General features: G+C 39.9%; 1 protein-coding gene across 1 annotated transcript in view; it reads left to right on the plus strand.

Annotated features, from left to right (window-relative positions):
* Nucleotides 1–18,149, plus strand: part of LOC112112646 (male-specific lethal 3 homolog) — a 36,583-nt gene that overhangs the window by 16,935 nt on the left and 1,499 nt on the right. The window contains exons 10-12 of the mRNA XM_024208635.2: nt 42–151; nt 916–1,015; nt 1,680–1,764. Coding sequence (XP_024064403.1) covers nt 42–151; nt 916–1,015; nt 1,680–1,764 — 295 coding nt within the window. The remainder of the gene's footprint in view (nt 1–41; nt 152–915; nt 1,016–1,679; nt 1,765–18,149) is intronic.

Consider the following 18,149-nt stretch of genomic DNA (forward strand, 5'->3'; position numbering starts at 1 on the left):
TGGATCTTTGTGTAAAGTATTTTTCTGTTTACTTTTTGAAGAAACGCCGGTCCATAGTGGGTCGTCATCACCTATCACTCTGACTCCTAGCAAAGAAGGGAGTGCAGTATTTGCTGGCTTTGAAGGTAGAAGAAATAACGAATTCAATGAGGTAACAGCTATGTTGAAGAATCATCTCCACAATTGGTGCCCCAAACTGATGTTAGATTTATGTGAAAAAACTTAGGACCGTGTAAAATGCAACATTTTTTTTTAGCAGGGCAGTAGCATCTCTATAGTTCAGAGTAAAGTAGTAGTTTCATTACTTATTGGTTTATATGCTTGGTTTCCAGTCCACCCATCACCCTGAAGACTTCTTTTCCATTCTGTGGCCAAGTTGGCTTTTTGTCTGTCCAACATTTACTTTAAAAATGAAGTCACTTTGAAATGTGTATGTATAAACACAATAAAACCTTTAAGCAAAATACTTCGTTTAAAATTACTACTCTGAGAAATTAGTGTGACTGGGAAAAATTGAGCTACTGTACTTTTTTTTCCTAGGTGCTGATGAAAAAACAGCATTCTGCGTTTCCGCTGTTAACTCTATAGCACTAGTTACATAACAAAATGCTTATTCCTAGAACTGTGCTGGATTGGTTGGATAAGCTAATTTACAAAACAATCAGGAGTGCATTTGTGTTTAGGAGGCATGGACTCTACAGTATTGTAGTGTGTACAGCAAAGCTTCGAATGGTGTTAAACAGCCTTTTTAACATCAAACAAGAAAGTTAAATAAAAGGAGGAATGTAAGAAAATATTTTAAAAAAATCTGATTGTCCTCTAATCCAGATTTCTGTGTGAATTAAGTCAGGCTATAGGCTATACTATTCTTGATCATACCTTGATATATTTTTCTAACCAGAATGTTGTATTTAGGTGTTGTCTTGGAAACTGATGCCAGAGAACTATCCCCAAAGCGATCAGCCACCTCCTCCCTCTTACATCTATGGATCTCAGCATTTGCTACGGATGTTTGGTAAAACATAACCCTTGTTTTATGAAACACAATTTGTATGCTGTACATCTAAATTGATGGTTTTACATTCCTGTTTTAATTTTTTTCCAATAGTGGCCTCAGGTAAATTTGGCTCATAATTTAAAACTATTAGGTCCCATGTGCACTTACAGAACAGCCATTTAAAAAAACTTGGTATATCTCACACTGGTATCACAGCATTGCAAAATGGAAATTTTTATGTTTAATGCAGTTGTCTAGTTGCAGTAAAATAGTTTGAAAAATGTGCATTAGCTTTTAAATACATTAAAAAAAAAATTGTTCTTTGTATGAGCATTTAAAATCTGCCTGTTGGGTGCTGAAGCCACAGAGTTCTGAGCTCACTTTGCTGGCTCTGTAGCAGTTACACTGAAGATTTTTTATATATATATATAATCTTCAGTGTATCTCCAGTGTATGTCAAGAAACAGAAGTAATAGTATTAACTTCCTAATGATATTTCTAATGTACAGTAAGTGTTTTGTGATGGTGATTATAAATACTTTTGAAAGAGAAGAGAAGCTGCTAGGGGAAAGATTTTTATATTCCTCTTCTATGAGTATTAAGTCAAATATTGGGTAAAAGCAGTTAAACTGTTTAAAATGTAGACTTAAGTATTTTTGTTTATTTCTCTGTTTATTTACAGTTAAACTTCCAGAGATACTGGGGAAGATGTGCTTTCCTGACAAAAATCTAAAAGCTTTGGTAAAGCATTTTGAACTGTTCTTGAGGTAATTTGACATCCTATATTACATGCAAAAATGATGAGGTAATATTGGCCTACGCTTTCAAGGGTAACTAGTGATTTTGGATGCCTTGATTTTTGGGTGCCTGATGCAATATCCTAAAAGGCCTGATTTTAATTTTTTTTTCTTTCTTCCAAGAAGCTCTGAGTGCCATTGAAAACCAGACTCCTTTAAGGCATGCGATTGGGAATGCAAAAATCACTAGTCATTCTTGACAATTTAGGTCATTGACTCCATCTGGTGCAACTGCCAGAGCAAATTATCGTCCTTAAACTTTGTCATAACTTTTGTTAAGGTGCTTCCGTAATTGATAGACTCGAGGGGGAAGCAGAACTTTCATCTGTAGTCTGTGATGGGCATACAGTGGTTCAGAATTATAGCACATAAAACTTTTATTGTTGACCACCAGACATATAATATCGCATCTGTCTTGGCCTGGTAATAAATGAACATTAACTTACATCTGCACAGCTTGCACTGAGGTCATAACCTGAAGATAGTGAAGTTACACAGATACAACTGAGGGAAGAAATTTGGTCCCCAGAACCTTTGCTAAAGATGTTAACTTATTAAAAGGAAAGAACCAACGTGTATTTTAGGTCCCAACACAAGTTTGCCAAGGTTGAAGCTATAAAAATCTTGTAAACTGAATGTACTTGGTCAGGAAGGCATTGAAAGAACATGAATAAACCTCTTTTAATGTCACATTGTGTGTGTCTTCAAAGTAGTCACACGTTGAAAAGTGGTTATATGGAACTAATGTATCAGAAGGTGTGTAAGATTATCATGTCTATATAGTTTGTGAACATATGAAATTACTTTTGCTGTGTTGATTGTTTATTGAAAATAAAACAAATCCTAAATGTTATAGTTTACCACAGAATAACTTTAAAGCGTATAACTACAGTTCTGGTGAGTCAGGTTTTTGATCACTTATTTTTATTTGATAAGACCTTCCAACAGTAATCAACATTTACGTACCATAATATGCTTGTAACAGGATCACCATTATTCAGCAGTTGGATATTGTTTTTGTTTGGATTGAATATTATTTGATGCTTAACAGACGCAAGGTGTTAGTTTATGTTAGTTTATCGCCTTGCTGTACCTCAGCGACCTGTGTCTGGATGACAGCTCCTCATTTCCATAATATGTACATATCTGCATTTTGTTAGATAGTAGCCTTGAAAGATTATCACATACACTTATCAAGGCACAATATCTCTTCGCATATCCTTGCCATTGGGCAAAAAATTTAAAGGTATTTTACACACAAGTTATGGAGAGGGGAAAAAATTGCTTTTCACAAGTGGCTAACTAGAATTTTTGCCAGAACCCTTTAGTCCATATCTATCTTAGACTTCCATCAAATTATCATGCTGAAATTTCTACTCTTAATCACTTACGTGATACCTAATTATAGATGTTGCTGAATTATTTCAAGTTTTAACTTATAAAAATAAACTCTTCTTGTTGGTTCGTAGTGATGGTTGAGCAGAACTTCTTGCTTAGTGTTTCTTTGATCTCTCTCTCTCTCATATGTATATATATTGCATAGTTTCTGTTGCTCTGTCCCACTCAGTCTTCCGTATATGGGCTCAGTCATCGAAGTGTCTAAGCACCTCCTGACTGTTTTTAAAGATAAAATTAATGTCCTTGACCCTATACCCTTATTTGAAAAGTTTGGGTACTATATTGATATCAAACGTGTATTTGTGTCTTGTAGTGAGAGCTTCTTTCTGCCATCCCTAGACTACTGGTAGTCTGAAACCTTTGCTTAACAAATGTGGCATCGCTGAAAAGTGCTTTCATTTTTCATGGCTTACATACTGTCATTCTGCTTTTAAAGGCACTCCCAATTTTATATTGAGAGTGCAGTAGCCTATATTTTTAAAGCTATTCAATGGACTAAATACATTGCTCCTGAAAATCCTTTCATTTGGTTTTCAATCCATTTTAACTTGTTTTATTACATTTTAAGGCATTAAATGATTATGGCCTTCATATGTGATGGAGCTTTTATCACAATGTATCTTAGCCTATCTGTTGAGGTTAGAATCAGCAAGCTGCTGGCACATTCAAATTGTAACTCAAAATCTTAGAAAAAGGCCTCCAACTATCTTTCTTGATTATGAAACTCTTATTATTATAGGCAGTACACTGTGTTACAAGTTTTTAAAGAAAACTAATTGTTTCATGTTGCTTCCTAAATAATTTTTGTGACGTGCTTTCCAAACCAAGGAGACTGATGCTTTTTTAATTCTATCCCTCTCTTATACTGAATTACTATTTTTATAATCTGTAGACCAGGGGTGGGCAAACTACGGATCCAGCACTTCTTGGAGTGGCACAGGCCCGGGGACAGGGCAGGCATGCAGGGAGCCTGCCCTGGCCCCGGTTCGCGCCGCTGCCACCCTGGAGCCCGAACCCCTCCTGCCCCCCAACTCCCTGCCCTGAGCCCCCTCGTGCACCCCGCACCTCTCCTGCACCCCAACTCCCTGCCCTGAGCCCCCTCGTGCACTCCGCACCTCTCCTGCACCCCAACCCCTTGCCCTGAGCCCCCTTGTGCACCCCGCACCCCCTCCCACACCCCGCACTCCCTCACGCACCCCAACCCCCGGCATACCATTTTCCCACCCAGATGTGGCCCTCGTCCCAAAAAAGTTTGCCCCCCCCCGCTGTAGACTCTTGGAAGTATTGGTTTTTAATTTGTGCGCCCCTCTAAAGGAGAGTTTCTTAAATGTAGCTCTTGCTATAGGAAGGTCTTACTCCTATTTTATGTGAATTTCTGACAATTTCTGTAAAATAGATTCTGAATTTGTGCTGTAATTGTCCCAGCAGGAAGGATCGTTATCTTTATTAGCTAGACACTAAACTGCTTTTCTTAGCATGTATGCTAGCATCTATTCAGCAAGGATATTTATACTCCAAAGTAGTTCAATGGATTTTTCTCCCTAGAGCAGTGGTCACCAGCCAGTCGATCGTGATCCTCTAGGATCCTCTAGGATAGGCCGATCGATCTCCCAGTCGATTGCAATCTCCGGTGGTGCAGTGGGGCTGCTGCTAAGGGGTCTCCCTCCATGTTCTGCTCCTGCCTGCAGCTTCCATTGGCCAGGTACGGGGAACTGTGGCCAGTGGGAGCTGCGGGGGCAGTGCTTGCAGAGAGGAGAAGCGTGCGGAGCCACGTGCCCCCTCCCCCAGGGGTCCCGGGGCATGTTGGCCCCTTGTGGGAGTGGCGTGGGGCCAGGGTAGGCAGGGAGCCTGCTTTAGCAGCAGCCACACTGCGCTGCCGACCAGGAGCCACCGGAGGTAAGTGCTGCCCGGTGGGAGGCTGAACCCCAGCCCTCATCCGCCTCCCAGAGCCATTATCCCATATCCCCTCCTGCACCCTGAACCCCCTCCTGGTCTCCAAGCCTCAGCCCTGACTCCCCTCACAGAGCCAGCACCCTGTACCCCCTCCTGCACCCCAACACTCTGCTCCAGCCAGGAGCCCCCTCCTGCACCCAAGCTCTCTCCCAGAGCTTGCACCCTTCACCCTCTCTTGCACCCCAACTCCCTGCCCCAGGCTCAGCCCAGAGCTCCTTCTCACACTGCGAACCCCTCAGCTCCAGCCCAGAGCCAGCACCCCATCCCAACCCCTTATCCCAGCCCAGTGAAAGTGAGTGAGGGTGGGAGAGAGTGAGCGGCAGAGGGGGGGATGGAGTAAGCGGGGTGGGGCTTTGGGGAAGGGGCAGGGCCTCGGGGAAGGGGCGGGGTAGATCCTGGATTGCTCTTATAGTCAAAAAGTGATCTTGGGTGTAAAAAGTTTGGAGACCACTGCCCTAGAGAATATAATTTGCAAAAACTCAGAACTTCAGAACCTTAATTTTAAAGGTAAAAATAACTATTTTTAAAATTGTCAAATTAGTCCTTAACAAAGGAGAAATTGAGTGAAGAGAACTTAACTCTTTAGGTTGGCTTTCTCCGCAGTCCTCTAAATGACTTGTGACTGTACAGTAAGGAGTTTCTTTTCCCTCTCCCCTGCACTTTGAGTGAGATTTATTTCCCCTTTAATAAATAGGAGCTGAGTTTGTTAGAGACAAGTAGCCTACTCATCTGAGGACAGTTCAGTGAACATCTTGGTGAGAAGTTGCACAGTTCAGAATGGCAGGTTGAAGTTCTCTCCTTTTTTCTTTAAATTGTGGCTGATCGAAGGGAGGAGATCTACGCTGTCTATATTGTATAACAGTGTTCCTAAACCCCTTTTTAACTAACCAGTATAGATCAGGTATAAGTAGTTTACTATTATACTGTTGTCATGAACCATGTTTAAATTTTATTTAAGAAAAAAATCAGTTAAACATTTTGATCTCTAGTGTAGACAGGGATTTAATCTCTGAATTTTAGAGAGATGAATTTAGTGTTTAAATTTATAGTTTCACTTAAGTCTTTGGGCTATTGCAGTCTATCCTGAATTGAGAAACTTTCTTTGATATACCACTTTTGTCTGGAAGCTTATTTTACACTACATTTACTCACAGCCTGGTGGATGTTATAAATGAGATACTGCTCTGTAATACTTCTCAGTCAAACGTCAGATTGCTTCTGGACGTGATTGATTTCAGTTTTCCAGAATAAATATATTGTAGTAAGAAATAAGAAATATAGAAAACAGACATTGTTTTTTCATTAAATGATCAGTGTACCCATTCTGCTCAGCAGAGTAGTCTTACAGACTGTAGTGAGCATTTCTTCATGTACTGTTGAAAAATGAGTTTTAAGTACAGTTCTTTTTTTGAAAATGTTCAAATTAAAACTGGCACTTGAGAGAACACTGACCCTGAGTCCTAAACAGTTCAAAACACTTGCTTTAAGAAGGTAAAACTGGGTTGCAATTGAGGCTAGTGCCTAACTTGCCATTTCTTGGTTGTGATAATAGAGTAATCTATCAGTAATCCCTTCCAGTCCTACACTTCGGTGATTCTAGGCAGCTTGGGTTAAAGTGATCATGAAATGGTAGAGCACAACAAAGATAATAGATTTCAAGAAGGCAGACTTCAGCAAACTCAGGGATTTGGTAGGTCAGATCCCATGGGAAGCAAGTCTAAGGGGAAAAACAGTTTGAGAGAGTTGGCAGTTTTTCAAAGAGATGAGCAAACTATCCCACTGCATAGGAAAGATAGGAAGTATGGTTAGAGACCCTCCTGGCTTAACAAGGAGATCTTCAATCATCTGAAACTCAAAAACGAGTCCTTCAAAAAGTGTAAACTAGGTCAAATTACGAAGAATGAATATGAAAAAAACAATGCAAGCATGTAGGGACAAAATTAGGCCAAAAATGAGATTATACTAGCTAGAGACATAAAGGCTAAGAAGAAAACATTCTACATATACATTAGAAGCAAGAGGAAGACCAAAGGCAGGGTAGGCCCATTACTCAATGAGGGGGGAAAGACAATAACAGAAAATTTGGAAATGGTGGAAGTGCTAAGTACCTTTTTGTTGATAGTAGCAATTGGATATCTAACAGTGAATGCCAGTGAAAATTAAGTAGGATCTGAGGTTAAAATAGGCAAAAACAAGTTACAAATTACTTAGACAAGTTAGATGTTTTGAAGTCACCCGGGCCTGATGAATTACATCCTAGAATACTCAAGGAGCTCATTGAGGAGATATCTGACCCATTAACGGTTATCTTAGAAAAATCATGGTGGATGGGGGAGATTCCAGAGGATTGGAAGAGGGCAAATATAGTGCCAATCTATAAAAAGGGGAATAAGGAAAACCCAGGGAATTACAGATCAGTCAGCTTAACTTCAGTACCTGGAAAGATAATGGAGCAAATAATTAAGCAATCAGTTTCCAGACACCTAGAAGATACGGTGATAAGTAAGTCTGGATTTGTCAAGAACAAACTGTGTCAAACCAGCCTAATAGCTTTCTTTGACAGGGTAAGAAGCCTTGTGGATAGGGGGGAAGTGATAGATGTGTTATATTTTGACTTTACTAAGTCTTCTGATACTGTCTCACATGACCTCATGAACAAACTAGGAAAATGTAGCTTAGGTACAGCTACTATAAGGTGGATGCATGACTGGTTGGAAAATCATTCCCAGAGAGTAGTTATCAATGATTATCAGTTAAGGTAGAAGGGCGTATAGAGTGGGGTCCTGCAGAGGTCTGTCGTAGGTCCGGTTCTGTTCAATATTTTCATAAAGGATTTAGATAATGGCATAGAGAGTACAGTTATAAAGTTTGAGAACGATACCAAGCTGGGAAGGGTTGCAAGTGCTGTGAAGGATAGGATTGTAATTCAAAATGATCTGGACAAGCTGGAGAAATGATCTGGAGTAAATAGGATGAAATTCAATAAGGACAAATGCAAAGTATTCCACTTAGGAGCAGTCAGTTGTACACACACAAAATGGGAAATGACTGCCTGGGATGGAGTACTGCAGAAAGGTATCTGGAGGTCATAGTGGATCACAAACTAAATATGAGTCAACATTGTATCACTGTTGTGCAAAAAAAAAAAAAAAAAATGGCAAACATCATTCTGGGATGTATCTGCAGGAGTGTTGTAAGCAAGACGCAAGAAATAATTCTTCCACTGTACTCTGTGCTGATAAGGCCTCAGTTGGAGTATCATGTCCAGTTCTCGGCACCACATTTCAGGAAAAATGTAGACAAATTGGCGAAAATCCAGAGAGCAACAAAAATGATTAAAGGTCTAGAAAACATGACCTGTGAGGAAAGACTGAAAAAGATGGGTTTGTTTAGTCTTGAGAAGAGAAGACTGAGGGGGAGGGACAAGTTTTCAAGTACATTAAAGGTTGTTACAAGGAGGAGGGTGAAAATTTGATCTCGTTAACCTCTGGGGACAGGACAAGAAACAATAGGCTTAAATTGCAGCAGTTGAGGCTGAGATTGTATATTAGGAAAAACTTTCTAACTGTCAGGGTAGTTAAGCATTGGAACAAATTGTCTAGGGAGGCTGTGGAATTTCCATCATTGGAGGTTTTTAAGAACAGGTTAGACAAACACCTGTAAGGAATGGTCTAGTTATTACTTAGTTCTGCCTTAAGTGCAGAGGACTGGACTAGATGACCTGTTGAGGTCCCATTGAGTCCTATACTTGTATGATTTTATCACTAGGTTCATAGAGGCATGTGCATATTTGGTGACACCGAAATTAGGTATGTAAGATTGGTCATGTCCTACACAGAACCAGGAGAAGAGGTGACTTGAGAGAGATGAGATTTAATATAAGACTTTATTTTTCCATAACCATCTGATGAATAGCATAACCTATGAAAGGCAGATATTATGGGATTATTTTGCTTAACATTGTTCTGACATATGAAGGCTGTTGCCACATAAGCACAATTAATGAGGGGATATTTTAATTTCTCTAGAAGATCCATGTGTCCAGGAATTCTCAACCTTGGGACTTCATAGTTCTGGAATGGCACTGGGTGTAACCCCCCTAGCTCAAAGCTTTTCTGACCTAGTGAATTTAAGATAGTGGATGGTGGTGCAAGAACTCCTTTACTCACAATGTACAGTAGCACGCACCACCTATGACAGCTACCTCAAACCTTCCTGCCAGATACCATGGGTATAGTGTAAGAATTTGTTTTCCCCCAACTATGTAATTTCAGTCTATTTTTAATAAAATGTGCTATTGGGCTGTAAACTATTTGGAGTAGATGTTGCAGATTTCTGTCTGTCCTGTGAGGCACCTAGCATACCTTGATATGCTGTTTAAATACTAAAAGATAGTATTAGTGTGAGCTGCCGCACCCATTTGCCATAATTCTGATGTAGAGCAGCCACCTCTCGATGAAAAGGTTAAGTTCACGTTCTTTCCTCCTGTATCCTTGGTATCTGTCAGCCAAGGGTACCAGTTGTAATTAGTCTTCCGTGTTGTGGACCCGTCTCTACTGGAAATGGTCTTTCAGTCATATCTATTTGTTTCATGTAGGTCCTTGAACAGCTTCCAGAAGACTACAGCTATTCACCATTTCTCTTATTCACTACTTTTCTTCTATTTATTCATTAGGATTTAGAGAAAAGTATGTTAGTTCCTAAAATGACACTTCTAAAAAGTTCCAATAAATTTATCTTTGCGAGTCCAACATGTGGCTTTTCAGATTATAGGAAAGTTCTTTCCTAGTAGTCAATAGCTTTTTCTGTTAGAAGCTAATAATCTTATTAAAACTCAGTAAATCCTGTAGGCGGCTATTTCGTTGCATCCCTTAAAGCTTTCTTTTAAAAATATTTTAAAGCAGCTTACCTCCTGTACTGCCGGTCTCAAACCTTTTGCATTATGTCAGTAAAGAATTTTATTTCTTTTCATACTTTGAATATTTTCCAAGTAGGGAGTCAGATCAATATTTGACAAAAGTATACAGGAGTTTAATCTTATGAGACCAATGAGAAAAGTCTTGTGTGATTATTTTCTGTTGAAAATCAAAGTTGTTGCAGAAGATGTGACTTTACGAAAAAATGTCCACTGGATTCTGCAGCCATACTATTTCTGGGAGTAATAAGTAATTTTGTTACTCATTGTAGTAGTTAGTTGTGTCCACTAGTCTGTGCTAATGTGCAATTAATGTTAAGCAGTTATGCTACTAGAAGCTTCATGCGAGTGTGATAAGGTTACAGATTTCAGATATTCATTTGATAAATGTTTAATGGAATATTTTATATATTTTAAGAAAAGATGTTTGCTACTGAGCTGGGAAGATGAGGTGCGTTGAAATATTCTGAGATAGGAGCTGGTTAAAAGTGGTTATCTAACAAATGTGAACTCTGTCAGGAGCCTGGTTCTGGTTCTGTTGCTGTTTCTCATGTTGAGTAGTGCTTTATTCTCGTGAATAATCTCTCTAATTTCAGTGTAAACACTCTGATTCAGGAAAGTATACCTATTTAGGACAGTAATTAATCACCTGCTTAAGAGCTTTCCTGAATCAGGGCCTAAATGTGTCAGAATCAGAATTTAAATGAAGATTAGAATTCTAATTAAGCAGAAGTCACGGTATTGGTAGGAGGGGATAGACCATGTAGTAAAGTCTCTAAGGGCAGGTCTACACTACAGCCGGGATCGACACTCTGAGATCGATCCACCGGAGGTTGATTTAGAATGTCTAGTGAAGACCCGCCAAATCGACAGCCGATCGTTTTCCAATCGACCCCTGTACTCTACCCTGACGAGAAGAGTAAGATAAGTCGACGGAAGAGTTTCTCCCGTTGACCCCCCCGTGGTAACTTGACCTAAGGTACGTCGACTCCAACTTCAACACGTAGCTGGAGTTGCGTAGCGTAGGTCGACTTACCGCGGTAGTGTAGACATAGCCTAAGTTTACCCTCTGGAATATTTCAACCAAGCTGATACCCCTCACAGATGCTCCCATTTTATTAATGTAATTTAAAATTACTTCACCCTAGGATCCACCTTTTGGTGCTGGGATCAAAGAGAATGTCACTTACATTAGAAATTTGTTCACCTGTTTTGTTTGTGGACTGCAAACTTAATTGCTCTTTCATCAATTTAGAATTAGAGTTAATGAGGGACTCTTTATTAGCTCAGTTCTGCTTAAGTGCTTCATTCCAACTCTTTATTCAACCCACCTATCCCAGGGACAGAGACAAAGCTTAGTCAAGTCCAGTAGTATTTTATCATTCAGCATTCCTTGTTTTAAGAAAACTACTATATTTATGGTAGGCTTTTTGTAGTGTTTTCCTACAGTAAAACAGGTGCATAGTACATATGACAAACCGTTTCTGTGGGAGCAGGGAGAGTTTTTCATTGACTCTTCAAATAGATTTTTTTTTTTTTAAGGAGTGCCATCATATGTCATGTGTTAAGTGTTGCATAAAGTCTTTGACTGGTTGTGCAGCCTGGTAAACTTAGCAGAGTGGCACCTAATTGTCTAGTGATCAACTAAGGTGGTGTGGTGGAGACATAGATTACTCAAATCTTGATTACTGCATTGAGTTCTGGTTCTATATTAGTTTTTATTCATCAGTAAGTGTTCCCACTCTTTTTATTCATCTTGGCAACTGCCAAAATACTGTCCTATAAAACCCATTTATATTCACTATAAAGTATCTTCAGTTTCGTTGATTGTGAAGAGCAGCCTTTTATTGTTTAAGGACCAGATACATAAGGAACCATCATCATTTCTGTGAACAGAAAGCTGTAATGATACATCTGTAACTCTGCTGAACCACTTGATATAATTTCTTAACCTCAGTTGAGGGTAATTTTCATAGAAGTATTTAATTCTGTCTATCTGCCCCCTAATCATAATATATGGAGATATACCTATCTCATAGAACTGGAAGGAACCCTGAAAGGTCACCGAGTCCAGCCCCCTGCCTTCACTAGCAGGACCAAGTACTGATTTTTGTCCCAGATCCCTAAGTGGCACCCTCAAGGATTGAACTAGGGGGGAGGGATAGCTCAGTGGTTTGAGCATTGGCCTGCTAAACCCAGGGTTGTGAGTTCAATCCTTGAGGGGGCCACTTAGGGATCTGGGGCAAAATCAGTACTTGGTCCTGCTAATGAAAGCAGGGGGCTGGACTCGATGACCTTTCAAGGTCCCTTCCAGTTCTAGGAGATGGGATATCTCCATTAATTCAATTCAATTCAACTCACAACCCTGGGTTTAGCAGGCCAATGCTCATACCACTGAACTACCCCTCCCCCTTTCTGCTTTGTGCTAGCCCAGTGGTTCTTAAACTTTTGTACTGGTGACCCCTTTCACATAGCAATCCTCCACTTTTTTATATATTTAACACCATTATAAATGCTGGAGGCAAAGCGGGATTTGGGGTGGAGGCAGACAGCTCATGACCTCCCATGTAATAACCTCGCTACCCCCTGCGGGGTCCCAACCCCCAGTTTGAGAACCCCATGCTAGCCTGTTAAGTACTGAGCAAAAACTCCTGATAGCTTTTGCAGGAACCAGCGTGAAACCAGTAGACTGTGCATATTATATTGCATATAGAAAACTAAGTTAAAAACATAGCTTGCACAGTAAAGTATTCATAAGTTAGGAAATGCCAGAATGAAGATTGCCCTTCAATTTGGCCCTTATACACATGCATTATGATGGTTTTGCCCAGCATCAGTCTGTAAAAGAGCCTCTGGAATCCTTGCTTTAAACACAAAGGAACATCCTCCCTCCACCCCCTGCAACCCTCTTGCTCAAATACATAATGCCAGAATTAAGGTAACTTGGCAGTTTTAGAGTTCTTCTAATGTAGTTTTCTGTATGTAGCTTCCTAAGCAACTCCATTCCCCCCTCTACCTGCCCAAAAGGCACAATTCTATCACATGGAAACATATTGTCTCCCCCTGCCCCCTGTCTTGGCCCATCAACAAGATTTAAAATTGGGACCTTTTATGCCCAATATAGAGCTCTGCCAGCCTACACTGTTGACTTTCTGTAATTAACACCCGTGAGAATGAATGAAATTTCATAGGATGGCAGAGCCCACTCTAAACAATTATGATGAATCAGAGAGATATTCACTAGATAAAATGTCTGTCTTTTATTGCTTACATTATGTTATTTTATTTATTTTGTATAAATATTTAAGTAGTGGTCTTGCTTAAGCAAAACCAGAGAAATAACATGTTTGATACCCTGTTCTGAATAAAGTTTTAAGTAAAGGCAAGTGTTGTAGAGAACACCTTTCCATGGTTGCTGTAGTCTGTTTCTATTTAAAATGAAAGATAAGCTTCTGAGCTTTTAGTGATTAATGTATTTCTGTTTAAATTTTGATTTGCCTTATGTGTAGAATCTTCTTTTTCGGTATTCTTTGCTGCTTCAGATTTCTCAATATACAAAATCAAAATAAATTATTTATTTAAGGGGAGCTTAGTGAGGAATAAGGTTGGAGAAATGTACAGTTTTTTTTTTTTATATACATTATACGCTGAACATCATTGTTACCACTTGCATCTAGATTGTATATACCCAAGTATTTATTATACTAAATTTACTGACTGGAGTTCTGGCTTCTAACCGATAACTCCTGTCCAACAGCCAAGCACAATGGGACCAGATTTCCATTGCTTCCCTACCCATGTACAAATGTGCAAAGTATGGCTAATAGTTGGAAATACTAAGTGATATAAAACTTGTTTATTTTCTACAGGGATTATTTTTGAGGAGGGTTTTTGTTTTGTTTTTTACTAAACTTCTCCATTCCCAAACCCTGGTTTCATGTGCATGTGTCCCAGAGAAGGGAGAGCTTGTCAGTTTTAGTAGCCCTCTCCCCAAGCATTGGTGGCTGCACCATTGCTTCTTGGGCTCAGCTCTTCAGGCTACACTGCTTGGGCTTCCCTCATGTTTCTGTATCAAAGCTGGGGTCTAGATGTGGCTTCCAACCCCCTTTTTTGCATGGCTTCATGGAAGAGTGAAGGGAATGTGCACTGTTAAGCCAGTTAACTTCCCCTTATGGGGAAAGCTGGAGAACAAGAGGCAGGTCGCAGCAGAACAAGGAGACAACAAAATGTCACCCTGCTGCAACAAAATGATGCATTTTGTGGCATCTTGGAAAAATGCCAAATTATATGGCTGTGGTTCCTTTGTAGACACTGCAGTTCAAGTGTGTGTGGAATCAGGGCCTGCCCTAGACCAAATGGCATCCCAGGCAAGGAACGTCTTCGGTGCCCCCCTTCTCCCCATTAAACTTTTGAGTACCTTATTTGTTATTGCAGTTGTAGTCCATTTCATGACTTTGATGCACTATTTGCATGCATGATTTATCCCTATCATATAAGATGATAAATTTGCACGCTAGGATCTGTAAATCTGTATTTATCATGCAATGTACAAGCAAATAAAAAAATTTAATTTCCTCTAAGCTTATAGAAACTTTTTAATTTTAAGAATAACTGAAATGTACTAACATCAAGAAATTGAACAGTGCACCAACTTTGGGTGGACCCCAATATTAAATAATGTTACAGTGGGCCTTAGAATGTTAACCCTAGTCCTTTAGTTCAGAAGGTCGTTTTCTCGCCTTTGCCCTCACAAACTGAATCACAGCATCAGAGAGATCCAAAGATTTGCCAACAGCATTTTCAAGCGGTAAAATAGCAAGCGATGTCAGTCTCTCGTCGGCAATCGTCGATCAAAGATATGTTTTAATTAGCATGAGTTTTGAAAAGCTGCGCTCACCACTTGCGACTCTGACTGGCAGCATGAGCAGAATCCTCAAAGCTATTCACACATTAGGAATAGTTTTCTTCAGCTCTGCATCTTGAATGAATTGGAGAACTTGGAGTGGAGAGTGCTTCCTGTGTGGCAAAATGTGACAGATGTTGTCCAGTTTACATAGAGGTCTTTATCATTGACATCTGAATATTCCCCATGTTGTGTCAGCGTCTGGTGAAGGTCCATACAATTGTTCAAGAGTGTTTTACAGTCTCCTGGAGCTTACTAAGGTCATACAAAACCTCCCAGGTCTTTTTGTGGTGCTTCATTTATCTGAACCTTTCTTCAGTGGACACTTGAGCAGTGTCAATGAGCAAGCAAAAAAACTCCCTCTTGAATTTTTCTTCTGAGTTTCCCATTACCTCATCTTTTCCCTCATAACCAAACAGTCTCTTCTTCCAATGAATATGAGTTTTCTTGAAGACCGGCTGAACTCCTAAGTTTTCCACCATTTCTTTGGCAGCAGTGATGGCATCTTCAAATCCATTGTCTCTGTAGGCCACAACAAAATCAAGGCAACTTCTCACCAAAATAGTAGCGGTTGTCATGTCCATTGACTGAGTTTGTAATGCCTTGCTTAGAATGTTTACTTGGAACAGGATATCATCCAAACCACAATTGAGACCAGAAATTTGAAGTCAGTGATCTGGTTTGGCTAGCTTTGTGCCTTGTTGAATTCTGGCCTCAGCTTTACTCGACTGCACCAGTTCCCTCCAGGCATTGTAAACCTCAGTCACTTGGTACCTCATTGGTCTTACGCTGTCAATGTGGCTTTCCCAGCAAGAGCCATTTATCAGCTTCATGGTCAGATTTGTAACATTGTCTGTGAGGATCTTCCACCTGATAGTTGATGCTGAAAACAGGATGTTTATCCTTTGCAGTACTCTGAAGAGAGATACTGAATCTAAAGATGACAACGCTGCATCTGACACAACCAAGTTGAGAGAATGGCAGCCACAAGGCACGAAAGCTCTTGGATTCAGCACAAGGACCTTTGCCTGGACGCCACTGTTTCTTCCCTTCATGTTCATGCCATTGTTGTAGCCTTGGCCACAGCAGTCCTGAAGCTTTATTTTATTCTCATTCAAAACATTCATAAACAGTTCTGCTAGGTCTTTTCCAGTAGTCATCCACAGACCGGAAACAGATAAAGCATTCGTTTACTTGGCTACAGCCTTCCTCATCATCAACAAATCTTACTGTAAACATCTTTTCACTGTGTCTAATATCAGGAATGCAGTCCATTATTTTGGCGTAGTATTTCATTTTGCTGAGCTGCATCAATATGTTATCAAACACCTTCCTTCCCATAAGGTCAATCAATTTGTTTTGAATAATTTTGCTGCAGTAATGGTCCATAGCTTCTTTACAAACTACTCTACGTAGGTGCTCACGCATGACATCATCGTATTTCCCCAGGAGCTCTACCAAACTGAGGAAATTACCATTATGCTCTGTGAACAACTTATCTGGCGAGCCCTGGAAAGCCAAATTATTCTTTGCCAGGAAGAGAATAATTGAGATCAGACGCTCGAGCACATTCCTCCAATGCTGGGTTTCTGCATTAATGTTGTGCTGGTTTTCAGCATCTGTGCATTTATTCAGCTTGAGTCTGGACTCAACCAACATCCATTTGGAGTAAGCTGTAAAATGGTCGGGTGACTTTTCATGTTGCTTCAGAGAACCAGCTAAATTATGCCAGTGATTGTAACCGGAAAGTGCAAGCAGTGACTTGGCATTCTTGTCAATTATTTTATAACAAAACCTGAACGTTTTGTCCATTGATATTGAGTATCTAACACCAATTCAGTTTCTCACCATTCTCAAGCACTCTTTTGCAGTGCGACTTAGAGAAGTGTCGCTTCTACTCATTTGCTGGAAATGTTACATTCTCGATTTTTTTTTTCTTGGCCCGTTCAAAATTGTATTATTATCAGCAGAGTTTAGGATCACTGGCCATAAAGCAGAATCTAATGTATTGATTTGTGGTGTGCAGGTTTTTCTCACTGCTGTTTGTCATCATACAAGGCTAATTCTTTATTGTTTCTCTCCTTTTCATGTAAACCAGATTCTTCTTTGTCATCACTCTTCTTTACAATGCTAGGAAAACTGGATGATTCTCCATCACTTTCCTCACTTTTCATTCCTTATCTTCAGGTAAATCTGTTAATTCCTTAGTAATAGGACTTCCACACTTTGCTCCTCAATTTCTTCTGCACTGGGACAATTGGTATTGCCTAAAGCCTGGTCTATGTTCTGCTTCAGATGTTTTCCCATCAAATTTGCCCCTTGCTGTAAACTGGATTGCAGTTGAGCTTTTCACTTCCTATACTGAGCTCCTCAAGGCTTCATCGGGGGCATCTTTTATTTCTTACAAGGGAAAAGAGACAATGTTAGGGAGAGCAAAAGTCTATGTTCCGCAGTCTTAGAGAGTCATCAAACATTGTGTTAAGCATGGCAAAAGAAGTAACAGTATTTCTGTTATATTGTTGCATAGATAGGGGGTTGATAGATATCTCTGGCATCTCATTAAATATGTCCTTTATTAATCGCTACCTACAGTCTTCAAGTCTTAAAACACAAGTATACTTTCACAATTACGCAACAAAACAAGGTTCACAATGTTGCAGTTGGGCTCTCACTTCACTTCAGTTCGTTCTTTATATCTCGCTGGCTGACTGACTGGCGAATCCCCACTCCTTATATACTCACAAGGGCACGGCTGATGACATTGTAGGAGGTTTAAGGAAAATGTAGTTCTCAGAAAGTCTGGAAGGTTCCATGAGATTCTACAAAGGTCCAGAACATTGTAGAAGATTAGTGAAAAATGAATCCACATATGGAATACTGAAACATTTTACTTCAAACATTCTCTTTTCCCTTTTGTCGCTAACAGCAAAAAGAGCACCCTGAGCCCAGCACTCCAGGCGATTGCCTGGCTTTCCTGGCCCTAAATCCATTCCTGTGTGGGAGTGGTGGGGCAGTGTGTGTGTGAATTAAGAATCCATGAAAGAAGGAGGACACTGAATGCTCGCAGGAGGACAGAAAATGGGATTATACTTACTTTCAAGGGTATAAGCTGACAGTTAGCTTTTATTGGATATCCAATAAAAGCTATCTGTGTATTGCTACAGATTCCATTTAAAATAAATGTGG

The sequence above is a fragment of the Terrapene carolina genome, unplaced genomic scaffold (assembly GCF_002925995.2).
Source record: "Terrapene carolina triunguis isolate 2854851 unplaced genomic scaffold, T_m_triunguis-2.0 Scaffold22, whole genome shotgun sequence".
Taxonomy (NCBI): Eukaryota; Metazoa; Chordata; order Testudines; family Emydidae; genus Terrapene; species Terrapene triunguis.